General features: G+C 37.3%; 2 protein-coding genes across 3 annotated transcripts in view; one reads left to right on the top strand and one right to left on the bottom strand.

Moving 5' to 3' along the window:
• Positions 1-87: 87 nt before the first annotated feature.
• LOC137283703 (H/ACA ribonucleoprotein complex subunit 1-like) lies at positions 88-5,315 on the top strand. Its single transcript, XM_067815366.1, has 7 exons — positions 88-141; positions 521-673; positions 868-933; positions 1,385-1,533; positions 3,008-3,067; positions 3,397-3,502; positions 4,475-5,315. The coding sequence occupies exons 2-7, from the start codon at positions 541-543 to the stop codon at positions 4,627-4,629; spliced, it is 669 nt and encodes a 222-aa protein (XP_067671467.1). The 5' UTR covers positions 88-141; positions 521-540; the 3' UTR covers positions 4,630-5,315.
• Positions 5,316-13,110: 7,795 nt separating this feature from the next.
• The window catches only part of LOC137283698 (rho GTPase-activating protein 24-like), a 33,764-nt gene continuing 28,369 nt past the window's right edge, over positions 13,111-18,505 (bottom strand). For both annotated transcript variants that reach the window (XM_067815355.1, XM_067815356.1), the window contains 2 exons: positions 16,521-16,650; positions 13,111-15,576 (listed from right to left, as the gene is read on the bottom strand). In XM_067815355.1, coding sequence (XP_067671456.1) covers positions 14,241-15,576; positions 16,521-16,650 — 1,466 coding nt within the window. In that variant the 3' untranslated portion in view covers positions 13,111-14,240. The remainder of the gene's footprint in view (positions 15,577-16,520; positions 16,651-18,505) is intronic.

Raw genomic sequence — 18,505 nt, 5'->3', positions numbered from 1 at the left:
ACATTTGAGCAATATATTATATATAATATAGTGATCTGGTTCTTCCTTGAAGTATTTGTGGCTTTACGACATATTATTTCCCGGGCGAGTCCTGCGCACCATGTAAGCTCGAACCACGTGCGAAAACAAAACAACTTTACAGTGAGTATGGATATTAAAGCACACATAACGTACATTTTCAGTTTTATTTCTTTTGTAATGAGCAAGAAGGAGGCAAGAAATAGAACGTTGAACCGGTATCATACATATGTTCCATGTGGTAGTTATTTGATACTTAGGGGCACAGGACGGCTTGATCGTTTACAAATTTTTCTCTTTCACTAATTTTAGTCCAGAGACGTTACGTGGTATACATAGCATTTGCTAGGCACTTCTTCGTTCGAAATGGCTAAGGAGTTCTGTGGTTCAAATCTTCAATTTGCTTTGTTTCATAATCCTACCATAAATAGTCAAGAAAATAAAACAAACATCCAGTGATGTTCTTTCATCATGTTCATACTCTTTTTTCAATTTGTTTCAGGTAGATCTAATCTGTGAAACATGGGCTTCCCTGGTGGTGGAAGAGGGGGAGGTCGAGGAGGTGGCTACCGTGGTGGCGGCTACCGTGGTGGCGGTGACAGGGGAGGAGGCTTTCGAGGAAGAGGAGGAGGGGGAGGTTTCAGGGGTAGAGGGGGTAAGTCTTTGAACAAATACTAGACGTCTGTAAACATAGTCACGTCAACTGTACGTTCAGATATTGGCTTCAGAAAGGTTTTACTTTAACATGGTCAACACATCTCTTGTCTCCAGTTAGTAGTGGAATAAAGGACCACTGTTTTTGAAAGAAACATAAAGTCTGCATAATGTTTATCACATTTTTGTTTTCAGGTCGAGGTGGACGTGGTGGTGGAGGTGGTGGCTGGCAAGATTATGGCCCACCTGAAGAGGTTATGGGTAAGTTGATGTTTTTCAGCAGCTTGTTTTACTCACTGTCCAACTGAAACCTTGCTGACATTTTAGAAAAAGAATCCAGAGGGACAATTCAGGTCAAGATCACCAAGTTGTCAAAAGAGAAAGTGTACAGTCTCTGAGCAGTGGTTGATGCCTGACCGAAAGAAAGACATTACTGCTCACAGTATGACTCACTAAATTGTCAGTTCCAAATTGTCTGTTGCATTCTATGTTGCATCATATACATAGAATATTGATGATCGTGGGTGTTGACAAGTTTACAGTACACAAACACTTGCACCCAGAATATTTATTATGATAGAATGTGGATAACAAAACACAGGATAATCAGTGATGCTACACAATGTATAGTTAGCCAGATGATTGTCTCTGAAATGTCCTAAATATTATGAGTATTGTGGTATGTGATTTCGTGACCATTTCTGTGTTGCAGAAATGGGTGTCTTCACCCATCCCTGTGAAGATGATCTTGTTTGCAAGGGAACCAATGAGAAGATCCCTTACTTCAATGCCCCAATCTACTTGGAAAATAAGCAACAAGTTGGAAAAGTTGATGAAATATTTGGTTCCATTAAAGACTTTGTATCCTTTCAAATGTTAAAGGTATTAAGATTAAGGATTTGAATTTTGAAGTGTGTTAAGATATCCAGTAGTAATGAACAAGGTGTTTGCTTGGAAACAAAGTGAAAGTGGTGAACTGATTTACTGTGGGACCTATACAGATTTACATAGATAAAGTGAATGGTTTCATGTTTGGTTGATTATTCATGAAAGTCTTGTGTGAGTTATGTGTGCAGAGATTTTCTTTAATGTTTACTGAAAGTTATTTTTCTGATTTAGTATGACAGGTTTTAATGTTGTAGAGACATTGTACTACTTATGGAACTCCTCCTCGTTTGAACCGAGGGTGATGGGGTAGCCAAGTGATTGTAGCGTTCACTTATAATGCTGAAAACCCAGTTTAAATTCCCCAAATGAGGAAAATTTGTGAAACCCATTTTTTGCACACCCAGTGTTGATATTTCTTGAATACTTCTAAAAGAGGTCTAAAAAAACACATTCTTACTCACGTTGCAGAACCTTTGTGATGGTCAGGGTTTGCATTGGTCCAATTGCTTAGCTTAGAAGATTCATTGGCGCCAACCACTGCTGACAAATTGACTGGCAGCTTCCAGCTTGTTTTTGTTTCCTGTGTTTGACAAACTTAGTGAATTCAGATCTAAAGCAATTAGTGATAGACATGTAATATTGTACTGTTACTCATCTTTGCCCAAGCCCTAATTTCACTCAGCCATTTTGAAACCCGAAATCTATGAAACTGTATGGCATGTGATGTTGCCTGTGTCTTGTTTCCAAACAAGCATCATGCCACTGCCATGCATGCAACGGAATGCTGAGGACCCGTGAAGGTCCCGGGGTACAATAGGCCTTCAGCAACCCATGCTTGCCATAAAAGGTGACTATGCTTGTCATAAGAGGCGACTAACGGGATCGGGTGGTCAGGCTTACTGACTTGGTTGGCACATGTCATCGGTTCCCCATTGCGCAGATCGATGCTCATGTTGTTGATCACTGGATTGTCTGGTCCAGACTCGATTATTTACAGACCGTCGCCATATAGCTGGAATATTGCTAAGTCCGACGTAAAACTGGACTCACTCACTCACTCACGGAATGCTGAGGATCAATTTCAATTATGGTTGAAAATACCTCTCATTTGTTACATGTAAGCATCTTGCGAAAGCTTACTAATTTCTGCTAGTCCTGAAAAGTATATTTAGGGCAAGTGGCAGAAAAGAGAATAATGTAAAGCCCTAAACCAAAATCAGATGCAAATTGTCTACACAAACTGTTTAGTTTCATCCTAAATTTTGTTAGGCAGTGGGGTAGTCCAGTGGTTAAATCTATTACTTGTCATGCTGAAGGCCCTTCTATTCCCCCGCACGAGTACAGTGTTTGACAGCCCATTTCTGGTGTATCTTGTTATGATATTGCTGGAATATTTCTTAATGTGGCATAAAACACAACTCACTTATTCGTTCCTTAACTTTGACAGTATTTCTCTGTTAAACTGTCCAGTGACATGAAGGCAAGCTCATTTTCGAAAGCAACAAAGGTAAGCTTATCTGTTTGATCAAGGTATGCAGGTTCTTAGTTTTCATTTTAAGAAAATTTTGATAAATGATACATCACTATGTAAAGAGAAGCTAAAGTTTTGATAATTTGTATACAGTTTTGCCTCTTTTTCCATCACATTCATTTTCCTATTCATTGTGTGTCTTATGTCAGTTTGATTCTCCAAGCATGAATAATTTGTAGCACCCATCCTTGAACTTATTTGTTCTCTATAACTACACAGTAAAATCATAATCACTGTGTAGACTGCAAATGAAAAATCATATGTTTTTTTCCAGAATTAAGACAGCAGATCTGTTTGAATTTCAGGTGTTTATAGATCCTGCTAAACTCTTACCTCTCCAGCGTTTCCTTCCCCGACCAGCGGGACAAAGAGGGGCAGGAAAAGATCGTGGTGGTAGAGGAGGAGGGCGAGGTATGCTGGATGAGTTATCTCCCTTAGTATCACACTTTACTTGTGATTCAAGGACGTGTGTCATCAAGACGTTGAGCAATGTAGCCAAGTTTGTGGGATTAGCACTGCTACACAACCGCAGAGTATCCATATCTTGCATCCCCTTAACAACATTTTCTCTTCCACCCACCCTTTCTGAAATGCTAAAGCCCTAAATGAAGCAAGAGTAGATTTCCTCCAGTTCTGAACCCCTAACCTCTCCTAGGTTTCCCTTCTCTTTCAAAGGAAATATTTAGTTTTTTGTCAAGATTTAAGATGTTCAGAGATGAAGCATTAGTCTACACTGTTTCTTTATGCTAAAACATAACACATGTACAGTGGAGTTCGCAGAGCTTGAAAGAGTATGCCTGCCGGGACGTAAGCAGTAGTCTAATCTTGGGTGTGTACTTAAACAAGTAAATAATCTACTCATTACAAAAAAAGAATTGTGATAATGATAAGCAGACTGTCATAGAGAAAACACAATGTCTGGTTTATTGACACCTATATGTCTGCTGATGACAAAATCAATTACTGACCATCTGCATTTTGAAATTAACATCTATCAGGCTTACAAGTCATAAACAATGAGCAGGCTACGCATATCAGCAAATGGACCTGTGGCCAATGACGTGTTGTTACACATGAGTGCACACGCACCGGCCCTCGGCCCTTGAGGGAGGTAAACCCAAGTACATCATATTGCATTTTTGATTTGCGATTATATTATTGTAATTTTGTTTATTTGTTTTTTCACTATCTCCAGTGCATTGTATATATCATGAGCAAGTAATAACTGTGTTTTAGTTATGTTTGATTTTTTTGTTGCATGTGACCATTAACAGGGATAGTTATGTGGATGTCAACTCACAAACCACCTCTTTGGAATGAGAAAGAAACATCAATTCATTGATGTTTCATACACATATCTATATGATTGTTTATTTGTTGCAGGTGGTCGAGGTGGAGGTTTCCGTGGTGGTCGAGGGGGTGGGGGACGAGGCGGGGGAGGACGTGGAGGTGGGGGGTTCAGAGGGGGCGGAGGATTTAGGGGTCGGGGTGGAGGTGGATTTAGGGGAGGAAGGGGTGGGGGATTTAACAACAGATAAATATTTTAATTGGATGTTGGATATGATTGTTTGACAGGCAGATATTTGGGAATGCTCATGTTTGAGGGAAGGAACCAGTCCTCTGTAACATGTCTGTTATGTACAGGGATGTTGAAATGGCACTGGCTAGTTGGTTAATGGGGTGATGGATGTTTGCAGAGGTTTCATTACTGGTTCAAAGTCTGAGTTTCATTGTTTTCTGTGGCTCCCAGGGCTGGACAAGGAATTCAGCCATCATCTCTGCTTTTGTTTTCATATGTCAAATGAAAACGCAAGTTTAACGCATGTAGTTTTGTGTCTGTTAACAGACCTATGTGCAACTTCCTGTTGATGTCAACATACATTACCATATTGAACTGTGGCATATCTGTGATGAATATGCTATCATCAAGGGATGTTAACGACATTTTTCACATTTATTGAGGGACCATACTTTCAAAATAGTTGTCCATATTGGTTTCATGTGTCTTGAATCAATACAAGATACAGATTCAACAGCCGAGTTGATGGAAACCTTGGAATAAATTTCAAAGCAACTTCAATACATTTTATGAGCCCATTTTCTGTAACTTTTGTTAGGGTATGGATACATCTCATTATGATACTAAAGTATTGATTGAGTCAATGTTGCTGATGTACTAAGATTCAGAAATGAATTTTATCAAGTAAAATAATTGATATGTCAATTACGTGTTTTGTTGTTATCATGCTTATACAACATGTATTCTTTGAAACCGGATTTCATTTGCCTCTGGCTTGTTATCCCAGTGGATAATGATGCAGAATTGGATTGAAATAACCAATATTTGAAGAAAATCATAATGTACATATCTGGACACAGTGGCTGCAAGTTCTTCTGATCTTGTCTGGAGTTGCTCAAGGATCAGTTCTAGGGTGTGTTTTATCTTCACTCTTAGACATGCCAGTTTGTGTTTTATTATTATGTCATGATTTGTGTTTATTCCAGTCCAGTGGATATAATCCCCTCCCTTAAGCCATGGGGGTAGTATATAGAACATGCATTTCAAGAGGTCTGAGACAGTGTAGCTGTGGTGGTGGTATGGATAAACTGAAAACCGAGAGGACTTAGATGCCTTTTTTTGCTTCAAGAAATACTTCATCTTAGTTTAGACTACAGTCTTTATAGTTAAGAACTCTGTCATCAAGTTCCCCTTTATACAGGTCCAGGGTAGAATAGGCCTTCAGCAAGCCATGCTTGCCATAGAGGGCAACCAAACTTGTCACGAGAGGCGACTAACAGGATCAGGTGGTCAGACTCGCTGATTCAGTTCCTAATCGCGCAGATCGATGCTTATGCTGTTGATCACTGGATTGTCTGGTCCAAACTTGATTGTTTATAGACTGCGTCATATAGCTGGGATATTGTGGCGTAAAACTTAACTCACTCACTCACTCCTTCCTTCCTTGCTATACAGAAGCTAAGGATAAATGTATTACTATAGTTAGTGGCATAGCATATTATTTGCAGTAATCTGAAAGTATCATCGGGACCCAATGTTTCAAAGTTGTTTATATTGACTTATTGTGAGCTATTTTACAAGTACTGGCATTCCACTGTGTTTGGGTTTCTTTATAATGTGGGTAGGTGTTCATAATATCAGTCACTAGAATGTCTGGTAGAGTTGCCATGTATTCTCCTCATACAATCATAGGCTTGATGGATTCAAGACCTGTGAAGATTGAATTAATGTTAGGTGACCAAAGCTTATAAAAGGTAACTAACAGGATTGGGTAGTGAGGTTCACGGACTTGTTGACATGTCAATGTATCCCAATTGTGTAGATCAATGCTTATGTTGTTGATCGTCACATTGTCTTGTCCAGACACAATTATTTAAAGACCACATAGCTGGAATACTGCCAGGTGCAGCATAAAGCTAAACTCATTCACTCACTCATTCACAGGCAAGAAAGACATTTACAACAAACAAAGTAATCCCACATGTTCGAGAGCAACAACGCTGCAAATCAGTTCCTTGTGAATATAGTTTATTGAGGGTACCTGATGTGGCAAGCATTGCATCAAAATGGGAGTAAATACTAAAGCAAATATCATTATATACTGAAGTGAAGTGCATTGCTGTGTTGTCAAACATTGTGAAACCTGGACAAATCAATGTACATATCTCTGCATCACATGTTCCTGCTACACGAAGGAGGAAGGATTTTCATAATCACATGACACATATTTCAAATCTCAACAAAGTTAATATGTAACAGTGCCAGGAATGAAAGATTGACATATTGAGCACCTTGATAAAGAAAAAAAGCAAACAAAAACAGTTTCCAACAAAGAAAATTTTGATACAGGGATTCAGGAGACACAATTTCAGAATCATGTATGACACAGCCATTAGACAGGCCACAGCAATAGCAGCTGATTGTAGCTTAACAGAATGCTTGCAGCATTCAACCAATAATTAAGCAATAATATTGTCCTGTAAGACCTCACAATTTGTGTGTGTGTATGCGAAAACAGGATATGCACCAATATGTGTGTGTCACTGACTTCATCTAACCTTGTAAAACTTGCATCAAACGTTACTAAAATAAACACAAACTTGAGCAAAAAATACACATACAAATAACCGCAGAAAATGAAGGTTGTGATGGATGAAGATTAACTAACAAACAACAAATAATGAAGATTTACCCCCAAAATAAGTCAGAAAATTGAAATATTGGCGTAGTGATTGTTTCAGCAATACCACACCTTGAACCAGGAAGTAAAGGCCATTACATCACCGTTTCCATGACAATAACAACATATAACAGCAAATGATGGCTTGAATTATGCACATTTTGAACACATTCACTGAAAATGGCTATCAACCTGTATATAACACATTTCTCAATAAATGACAAAAACAACACCTCTTATAACTTCACTGCATTACAGAACAAATATTTCTTAATGAACACCAAGCAGAAACTCAACAACAGTTACAATCACAAGGCCTTAATTTGTGACTTAAGTCACAACTAAAAATAAATGACAGTTGCAACCATTTCTCTTGCTCCCTATTATCGATATATAATACTCAAAAGAAAACAGCCATGAAGATCCTTGTTAGAACCGGTCTTCAGTTGCCCAAGATTGGTGTAAGGGACGACATTGGATCGAGTGGTCAGACTTGCTGACATGGTTGACACATGTCATTGTTTGTATTCCAATTATGTAAATTGATGCTTATGTTGTTTATCACTGGATTGTCTGGTCCAGATACAATCATTTACTGACTGCCACCATACAGCTGGAATATTGCTGAGTACGGCATGAAACTAAACTAAACTCACTCACTAAAAAGAATGTAAAGGTGAAGCTTACTATAGTCAACCCAGCATACCATGGCATAACCAAATACAGTAATTTGAAAGAATCGTGTGTATCTTCTTTCGACTGATATATTTGTTTTAGGAAGTATAGCACCACTATTGACAAAGCAAACAAGAAACATTCATTCTGTTTTATACAAAGATATATTTATGAAAATAAAACATTCTTATCAACAAATTTTGTGTAAATGGGAGACAAAGGAGATTAACCTCAAACTGGGACCTGAACAAGTGTATCAGTAGATGCAGAGTAAGATAAGTAGAAAGGATGTAAGTAGCACTATGTATAATTTGCCTTCTCATACCTGCCTACTCACAGCACAAGATAAAGTTATGATAAAATGCAAGAAAGCAAGCACATATTTTAGGTATGAATTGCCACTGAAGCATGTCAAAATGTGAACAAATGCACTAAATGCGAACTGTGCATGGAACTAAAGCTTAACAGACACCACAATTCATGCTACCATTTCATCTGATCTAACCTGATACTGGACAAATTTGCACAGTTTCATCAAAGTGATGCAACTGCATAGAGAATTCCTTGCAACTCCGATAACTTGTCCATCTGTGCCCTCTTGAGGTGAACAAACCATGTAACAAATAAGGATGCCCCGATTTCAATGATTTGGACAATGTTTCACAAAACAAAGCTCAACCCGCATACAGAATTCTTATTCCTGGTGCAAGAGAATTACAAACTTCTAGAAAAGACTGAAATTTGCACCATTATGCCATCCATAAGTTAATATCAGAATATTCTGGAAATGACATCTCCATATCTTCAGTAGGAGACTATGACACCTAGAGTTCTAACAAATGTTGGAACTGAACCGGACTGGGTCCAAGGTAAGCAAACACTTGAACCACAGGGCTAATCCCGTCTCCCTGAATTACATGACGTGAAAGAATGAGGCAACTCTTTAAAACTGTTTTTTGTATCAAGACTGATTTGAAAATTAGAAGTAAACAACTGTTGAAAACAGCTGTCTACTTTCATAAACAAATTTGGCTGAATTTCTTTGCCAACTTGATTCAGAATTTTTTATCTCATCACAAAAAATGCCTCCGAACAGAAATGCGAGACTAACGGTCTCATTAGAATGTTCATGTGCCATGACCTCCATGGATTTCTCAGCATATCTATAGACAGTTCAGTGACTCAAAAAGTTAAAATCATTAAACAAAAAGCAAACATTATTACAAAACTAACTGATCCAATGAATCAAAGCATAAATACTGAATTAAATGATTATGATCTGAATAATAATTTTAAGGTAATGTAGTTTACAAAAGTACATAATAAATGGGATCGTTAGCCCTTGGCTGAGGTTTGTATGTTATGAAACAGATCGCTATTTATACATATGAATAAATAATGAACATGAAGTCTGATACACCGATTGAGCGCATGACATAGAAATCATGATATGCAATGAGAACAATATAGACTGAAGCAACACAATGTGTATGTAATCTATACAGTCACAATACGTTTCATCAGCTAAACAGAATCAGTTACAATTTCTGAAATAACCACTGAGAGTACATAATATATATTTCAAGAAGAGCGAGATGCAGTCTCAGTCCATCCATTTATTTAGAAGCAGCAAAATTGCATGTTTTTAAAATATTCGTTTCATGAATTTTAAGATAGATAAAAAAAGGGATGCTTTCTTCTATCTGTTTCAAAATATTTATGGAACTATAACAATATACTTGAATATTACCATGGAAGCATTCACACAATTTCAATGTTCTAAAATTTATAAGAATCAAGAATAAAGTATTATCCAAACTGTTTTCTATATTTCTTTCATGTGCACTGGATGTGGAATTGTCAAGATATACTCTTGCTAAGATTTTTTTAAGAGAGACACATATTCAAGTATGGAGTTTAACCAAGGATTTAAAGTTTATTGAAGGACATGTTTCACTGCCTGGCTACAATTGATACTGAAGACTAAATGGGGTTCTGACATCAACTGTAACAGTATTTCAATGACGTCATGCTGTCAGTATAACGCGGGGGAGCTTGAGGTGATGCTGGGTTTACACGTTTACCAAGTACACTTCATACGTTGTTTTACACGTGTGCAGTCTCGTATCTACATGATTATATATGAATGCTAACTAGACCTACTTGGTACATATCTGTGAATTGTATAGTGCATATCATAGAAAATTACAATATTGTGTAAACTTCTAGCAAACATATATTGTTCGTATTCTTTAAGGAATCTTTAAGGACATTTGTCCCTCTTAAAATATATTGTGACGGTGATAGGAACTTCAAAGGGGGATCTATGGTTCAGCAAATCCAGTTGGTAGTGAACAAGATGTTTTAAATTTTTCTAGACAACTCAAGTTTAACATTTTTATTGTTATTCTTGGTATCAAAGCAATTCTGTTTGATTTAAGAGTAACATTATTAAACGAGCAGTAGTTTATGAATATTAACTGCAAAAATCAAAAGTTGATTTGTGATTGAGTTGGGCTCAACACTGCTTCGAATGATACCAAGTTGTCAGTGTAGGAAAAAAGAGCTGGCAGTTGTAGCAGTTTACCACTTTGAGGAAAGCCACAAGGACACTTACGGTGCAGACAACCCAAGAGATCATAACTGGTCCTTGGTATTAACACCCATGTTTGGAAACACCTGACGATCTGGATTAGAATGCATGTAATAAGACTATTTACAAGCAACTATTGGGATCAGGTTCACTGACTTGGCCGACACGTCATCGTATCCCATTTGCGTGGAATGATGCTCATGTTGTCAATCACCGACTGTCTGTCCAGACTTGACTTTTATGGACCACCACCATATAGCTGGAATATTGCTGAGTGTGGCATAAAACTAAAGTCACTCACTCCCAAACTAAGCAGATCTCTTGTGGGTTGAATGGGTGTTGAGACACAAATCAAGGAGTTCACCTGCAGTGAGTTAATGTATTAACTGAGCCAAATCATCATTAATCTGTAGGGCTCGATTTAGTGCTTTTTACTTACACAGGTGCAACCCAATATTACAATGTGCAACCTATTTATTTGACACACTTGCACCAGATGCAATTAATTTTTTGAGAAATAAATCAACAATAAATCTAACATCACAAGCATTAGCTATGGCATCAAAACACTGCTATTTATAGATATATTTTGGTTATGACAGCTCTTGTAAACAGCTGCGTCTCTGTATTGCTATCGTTTCATAGGTACTACATCATGGAAATATGTGCATCGACTCCTCTGGGGTTTTAACACATTGTGTTGCCACTGGAACCTGGTGCAACGACGTATTTGTCTTAGGTTGCACTGCCTTAGGTTGCAAGCAGGGTAACAAACTTTAACTTTGAGGAGTTTACTGATTACAGGGATGGTGGTGATGACCAGTGTATTTACACTCATGTAAACAAATAAGGGAACACACCTTCCAGGTTCCTTCCCAAGGTATAAATTGCACTGGGGGTGAAATTCTGGAAATAAATAAAGGATTACTTGTACTTTCATGTGTTCCCTTATTTGTTTCCATGAGTATATAATTGGGGCATAACACAGTGCATTATGGAGGGATGTACCCGTGTATAAAATCAACCCTGGTCCATTTGTTGATAACTAGGCTACTTCACTAGCTTTAATTGTGAAATATAATATAATAATTTTATTAATTAGTCTACGGTGAAAGATACAGCGGTGTAATATATTCATGGCAATATTATACTTGTCTAATACTGCTAGAAGTATGAGGTCATAAACGTTAACACTAATGCCAAATGGTACTAGACCTTGTTTGCCTCACGGAAAGCTGAGAGTCCTCACACTGAGATCTGAGAGACGCAGATCTGATGGAGAGTGATAAACAGAACACTAAACTCGCTTCCATGAAATACCATTTTTATTAAACTCGTGAAAGATTTAGTATCAAACTTGCTTTTGCTCGTTTGAAAACAAACCATTAACTTGTTTAATAAAAATGGTATTTAGTGCCCTCTGTATCTGTATTTTAATAAATATATGCAAACAAATCAGTGTAAATCTTATTTAATAAACTTATATATACATATACATATAATTAATCTAATATATCAAATGTATACCCATATATGTTCCTGTTAATTAAGGCACATATCATCTAACAAAAGACTACAAAATGACATTTTAGAATTTTAAACCTTGTTTGGTGTGCATGGCCTACATGTACCTGATATGAATCTGTCATTGTAAAATATCGCCTTATAAAAGCAGACAAAAGTGTGACATCATAAAGTGTGTGTGTGTGACTAACAAAACTGTGATGTCACAATGTGTGTCCAGGGACCTGTTACACAACTGATTACAACCTGCCATAACACTACAATTTACCACAGTCATGACATTGCACTACAAATGCTTTGTGGATCGGAATCCAGTTCCGAAAAAACTGTGATGTCACAATATATGTCCTCTACTGAAACAAAAAAAAATAAACGATCGATATGCCTAATGTATTAATGAATAACGATGTGCATGCTTACAATAATCTTACTAAAGAAATTTCTGAAACAAATTTACAGTACAAACAGATGATTTCTCTATTTTCCCTCACTTGGCACACATGAAATTTAGTTCTAAGAAAAGATAAGCACATTCCACACCATGAACAGCACCAAAATGTTTGTGTGAAATACAGAACTATTATCACAAAATTGCTGACACTAGAAAACAACAGAAACTTCAATAATTTGCCTGTGAAAGAGACAAAGGGATTTTTACATGCATTCATCCGTTTGAAAAAAAGGTAAGGTCTAGTTGGGTACATGCATGTAAGTAATACTGACAAAAAATTTTCCTCCTACATATATGAGTATGTATATTGGTAATTCAGTCAAAATGCTGTACACATTGTCAATGCTCTTGCTAGAAGGACAACATGTAATTTCTTAAGTACAGTTTACGAGGTTGACTATCATGAACACTATTCTAATGCCCTTTTGCAGATATGTTCCATTCATTTGAATACTGAAATTTATTTGTACGAGATTCTGATGTTTACTTCTGGAACTGATTTTAAGCAAACAGTAGAAATATAACATTGATGTTCACTTTCAGGTATTTTGAGACATTAAGGAGATTGAACAACAAATGACTTTAAAGTTACTTTATTCGTATTAACTTAAATTATTTAGTTTATAATATTTTGGTGACAATATTTAAAACAGCAGAAGGCGAACTGAAAAAAAAACAAAAAAAAAACAGATTAAAAATTAAATATATTTTAAAAAAAAGTACAAGTGTTACATTTAATTATACAATTATGGGGTAAGCTCAATTTAAAAAAAAAAAATTATTTTATCCAAGTCAAAAGTATATTTGAGAAGGTAGAATATGAATATATAGTCATCAGTAGAACACCAGTAAATTACTGGATGACTTTAATTGATGGCTGCAGGCTGATTGACGCTCAACAAGTTGGGAGAGAAAAATCATCGAGGTTCTTACTCAACACTGGTCACATAACCTTCTTAAACAATACAAAAGCTTACTCTCAGATAATGTTCATGACAATTTTGGTTCTGGAATTCAAACTCACGACATGGGGATGAATCAAACCTCTTGAAAACATCTGGCAAGAGAAGGACACCAAAACCTCTTAACACCCTCACAGCTGCCTGTGATTCCTGATATCAGACAATTAGTGAAAACAAACACAAGATACATGTAAAAGAATCATCAGAAACTCTATGGAACAGCTCACCAACTTCAAGGCACACATGTTATGAATTACAAAAAAGTCTGAATTCTGCAACCACAGAATTCAACTCAGCACTGTTGGGCTATCCATGATTTCAGAATCAATGTGTGAAATGCTGTGAAATCCTATGTTAGAACTAGCTATTTGAACACAGACAATGGTTATGACTGTGTGAAGTGAGCAAGCGAGCTGGGTTTAACTGACAGCTCTCTGGAAGTTTGGTAATAATGGATCAGAATCTCGCCATGTTGCATCTGATACTCCTGTAGCTGAAGCTTCAGCTTTGCCAATTTAGAGTCACTGCTCTGGGAATAAGCAGATCATGTCCCAAACTGATCCAGCCAGTTCACTGGGAGCTCAGAGGACTATCAGATGATGGGCATGTTTGTGAGTCCCTTGAAGATATATATTCGACCCCGATCATGATCTCTCACTCTACATTCAAAGGACTTTGAAGCCCCTTCAATTTACATTCAAAGGAAATGTGGTGCTTGTTAACCTTAGGGGAAAGAGATTCCATGTTATTTATGCTGTATCTCGCCATACTGCATCTGATACTCATGCAACTGTGCCTGAAGCAGCACCACTCTCTCTACTGCCTCTGCCCGGTCCTTCTTCTCCTTCTGCAAACATTCATTTTGTGACTTGATCATGGCCTCCATTGTATCAATCCTTTTCTCATACCTGTCTTTCAATGCTGACAAGTCACTCTGGAACTTTTTCAGTGTTTCCCCATAGTGGGTCTTCGTATTCACCAGCTCCACCTTCAGAGCCTCATTCTGAGCCAGCAGATGAACCTCAGATGGCTGCACTTTGTTGTCTGCTTCTGCTTCAGCAGACGTGTTATTGTTCAAGTGAGATGTCGTGCCATTACTACACACTCTTGGGGATGGTGTTTCATTTCTTTGATCTAAAGCTTCTTTAATGCTTTCTGAAAGCCTTTTCGAAGGATCTTCTTGATGCTTGCCTTCACTATCACTACCTGTCCGTTTTTCAATTATCCTTCTACCACGTGCTATCTTCGACTTTCGTTTGGGAGGTATGGGACGTGAACCCAGAGTGTTTGATTGCTTTTCACTCTGAACATTCAAAGGATCAAAATCAAGAGTAGAATTCTCACCGTCAGCTTGAAAATGATTAGCCACAAACACAAAAGGACTGCCAGGACTATTTGGTGACTGACTATTCTGAGCAAGCTGATCAAACACTTCATCAGCAAATGCCAAATCCAAAGACCTGAGATCCTGCATTGCAGACCGATGGTTGGGTTGGGAAGCTGCTTGAGGACTGAGCACAGGGTTGGAATCCCAGGTGGACAAGCGAAGGAGGTCAGCCTCAGGAACGTCAATATTCCCATCATCCCTGTACTCCAGAGTAAACACAGTTTCATAATTCTTGATCATCATGAAGGCAAGCTGCTGAGTAAGGTCAGCTGTGATCATAAACAGTTCTGGGTTGTCATCCATGTGTCGAATTATGTTAGGACCAAACACCGTGGCCAGGTTATTCACAGTCATTTTGTTGATATCGCTTTTTTCACCAATGTCATGTAAAAATTTGCACAGGTATTTCAGGATACAGTAATTGTCCTTAGGCATATCGGGCATGGCATTCTGAAGGTCAAGTACACACTTGTCCTTTGTTTCATCATCTTTGGCGTCAATGAACCTGAGAGCATGGTTCATGTATCGCTGGTAGAGCTTACAAGGGATGATGGATTCAGGCAGTTCTCTCAGGTACATCTTCAACAAAGATGCAACGCTGTTGACATCAGGTTGAAGCATATCAAAGGACACTGTCTCAGCACAATCAAATTTCTCCTTCAGTTCTCTTATGAGGGAAGTACGCCCTGGTAACCTGTAAAGAGAGTCACACATGAGCAAAAGTTATCAGATCAAAGTTATTGCCAGAGGGCCAGTGACTTTAAGAAAATAACTTGTTCTGATCAATTTTTAACTTGCCCTGATTGTATGACATAATTATGATGATTTAATTATGAAAGAATAAATCAACATGCTATTTGATGTTAATGTTTACAGGAGTATTTATAAAAAAAAGTGATAAACATCAAAGAAGGAGAACTCCACTTTATTATCATTGCGAAATTTAATAGCTACTTTTTGAGCAGTTATGAAATAAAATCCAAGTTTATTTGCAGTTTGAAACCATAAGTAGAAATCATCTAGCAGCCTGTGGACAAATAAGATATGATTATTCAATTGCCCTGAAAAGAAAACTGACTTGTCACAAGCACCGGGCAATGGGCGATATGATTTTTTAACCCCTGAATGGGAAATAAAGATCAGTTTTGAGACAGAATCAACCTTGAGAAATTGATTGCTTTCAGGTAAATATAAAAAATATGAATTTCAAAACCATCTATAAATAGGAGTATGGTTGTTCATACGCTTTTTAAAAAAATCAAAAGATGCTGAATTGGATTGTTTTCCTCCATAGGCGGAAGTGATCATGCTGCCCTTTAACAATTTTCCAATAATATCATGGCAAGGGACAACAGAATTGCATAAAAAGTGGGAAATGAACTAAAGCCATTGGCATGATTAACTAACACTTTACAAATTAGAAATCAGTCACTAAGTGAAAACAAGATGAATTTAATTTTGTATATTACCGTAGCTAAGCTAATAGTTAACATCATATCGGCATCGTCAATATTTCAGCCATATGATGAGAGCAATTTAATTTATATCAATATTTACATCAATAAATTTCCACAGATAAGCCAAACCACCATAAGATTTCAAATTCTGAAATAAGAAGTAGCTCCTGAGGATTCCCACCTGAAGATTCCCTCAACTTCCAGTCCGTTAGCATAGATATACTCCACACACTTCTCTATGATAGCTGGGATCTTCTTCCCCTCACTGCGGGTGAACTTCATTGTTTCCTCCAGGTTCAGACCAAATATGGCTGCAAGGATAAGAATGATGGTGACCTAATGAAGGGGACAGACATGGTGGCAAAGATCAGAGAAGGAATATATACTGGACAGCAAAAGAAACACAAGTTTACAAAAAAAATGAAATCTCATAAAAGAAAGCATTCACATTTATGTGTTCTGTTTAAAAACTTGACAAAAAGAACCAACGCAGTTGCATTTCTTTACTGTTCAGTATAGGTCCTTTTTAACAATATAATACGGGACACTGAGACAGGGCAATGTGTCAGGGCAGAAAGTACCTGTGTCAAGCATTCAAGTAATGAGCTTCACACATTATATTAAAACTGGAAACAGAATGCTAATGGGCAATGTCATGCTTCAACTGAATTCTTTCACATGACGCAGACTCTCCATGAGTCCCAGCTTTCCGAAGGTTACTGTATACTTTTCTCATTGTCATCTCAACAAAAACATTCAAAAGCAAAACACTAGAAACAACTCAGTGGCTTCCTGTACATACTATATATGCCCCTGTAACTAGTCCCTGTCATTCACCTGATGAAGGAGCAAGTATTAGCCCAGAAACGCTGTGTGTAAATAATGAAGAAGCTGCGCATCCAATATTGGTGTTTTGTATTACCCTACAAACTTCTAAATGCCCATCAAACATCTGAAAACATGAAACATGAAATGTCAGCTCTTTCATGAAAATTCAGTGACATCAACTTGTCGTTTAGATCTGACATTAACATTCAAATAAATGGGATTTATTATCACATGCAGCTTTAAGTCACTAAACAACGATGTGCATGTTTTTCTTGTTTTAGTCCAGACTTTTATTAGTTTTTAAGTGCTAGAAAACTCAGTTATATATATGATAAACACTGTTCCTTGCAATCCACATTGAATTTCACCAGTTTACAATATGATTAACGCACCAGTGGATTTGTCATTATGTTATTTCCAGTGAAAATGTGTGATTGCTTGGCAACTTTTATAGGAGGCACAAATTACCCCACGGTTCAACCCAAACCGTGGTATCGCAAAGAACATTATTCCAAGGGATGACTGTGAAGTCACAGTATTAAACATCATAGAAACTCAGAGATTGCCAGTCTTTACCTACTTCCTTAATGTCAAACACCATGCAGGCTAACAGTAAACATAATCTTCTAAAATCCTCCGATAAGACCAGGCTGCCAGATGAACCACCCACAGTGAACAATACAATATGATATATCTTACTGATTGGTAACCTATACTTGTCATTTTCTTTGGGCAAAGCAGCACAATTCCGCAGCACATTGATTTTCCCATACTCCAACAGATGCTGTAAATATTATGTTATCTATCATCAGTAGCTGAGTATTAATTTTCTTAATGATGTTGTGTTCACTTTCTTAGTATGTCAAGCAATGACATGATGTAAAAGGAATATTTACATACTGGAAACTAGGGTGTAGCTTTCTAGTTTCTTGAAAATAAAGAAAGGGTTCTACTTTGCTGATTCCAACGTTGCCAATGATGTTGCTGTCCATGATTACTACTTGTTGCCTTTCTTTTTATCAACTGAGTGGGTGCGTTGTTCTAGAATGTTTTGAACGGTATTTCTCTTACACACAGTTTTTCAGCTTACAGAAAGAGGAAAGCCAAGTGATGAGATGCCGCCACTGACCTGTTTTGAGAAACCTTCAAATAGTCCTAACAAACCTTGGAAGCATGATCAAGCAAAAAGGGATTTGAATCTATGATCACAGTATTCTGGCATACCAAAGGGAAACAACTCTGCATGGCAAATAGTAAGATGCATAGTGGTGAAAAGAGATATAAGATTATTGCATTTTCTTAGAGACATCCAAGCATGTGTGTGTGTACTAGTACAGA

Source organism: Haliotis asinina, chromosome 5, assembly GCF_037392515.1.
Source record: "Haliotis asinina isolate JCU_RB_2024 chromosome 5, JCU_Hal_asi_v2, whole genome shotgun sequence".
Lineage (NCBI taxonomy): Eukaryota > Metazoa > Mollusca > Gastropoda > Lepetellida > Haliotidae > Haliotis > Haliotis asinina.
This window is presented reverse-complemented; position numbering and strand designations above follow the sequence as displayed.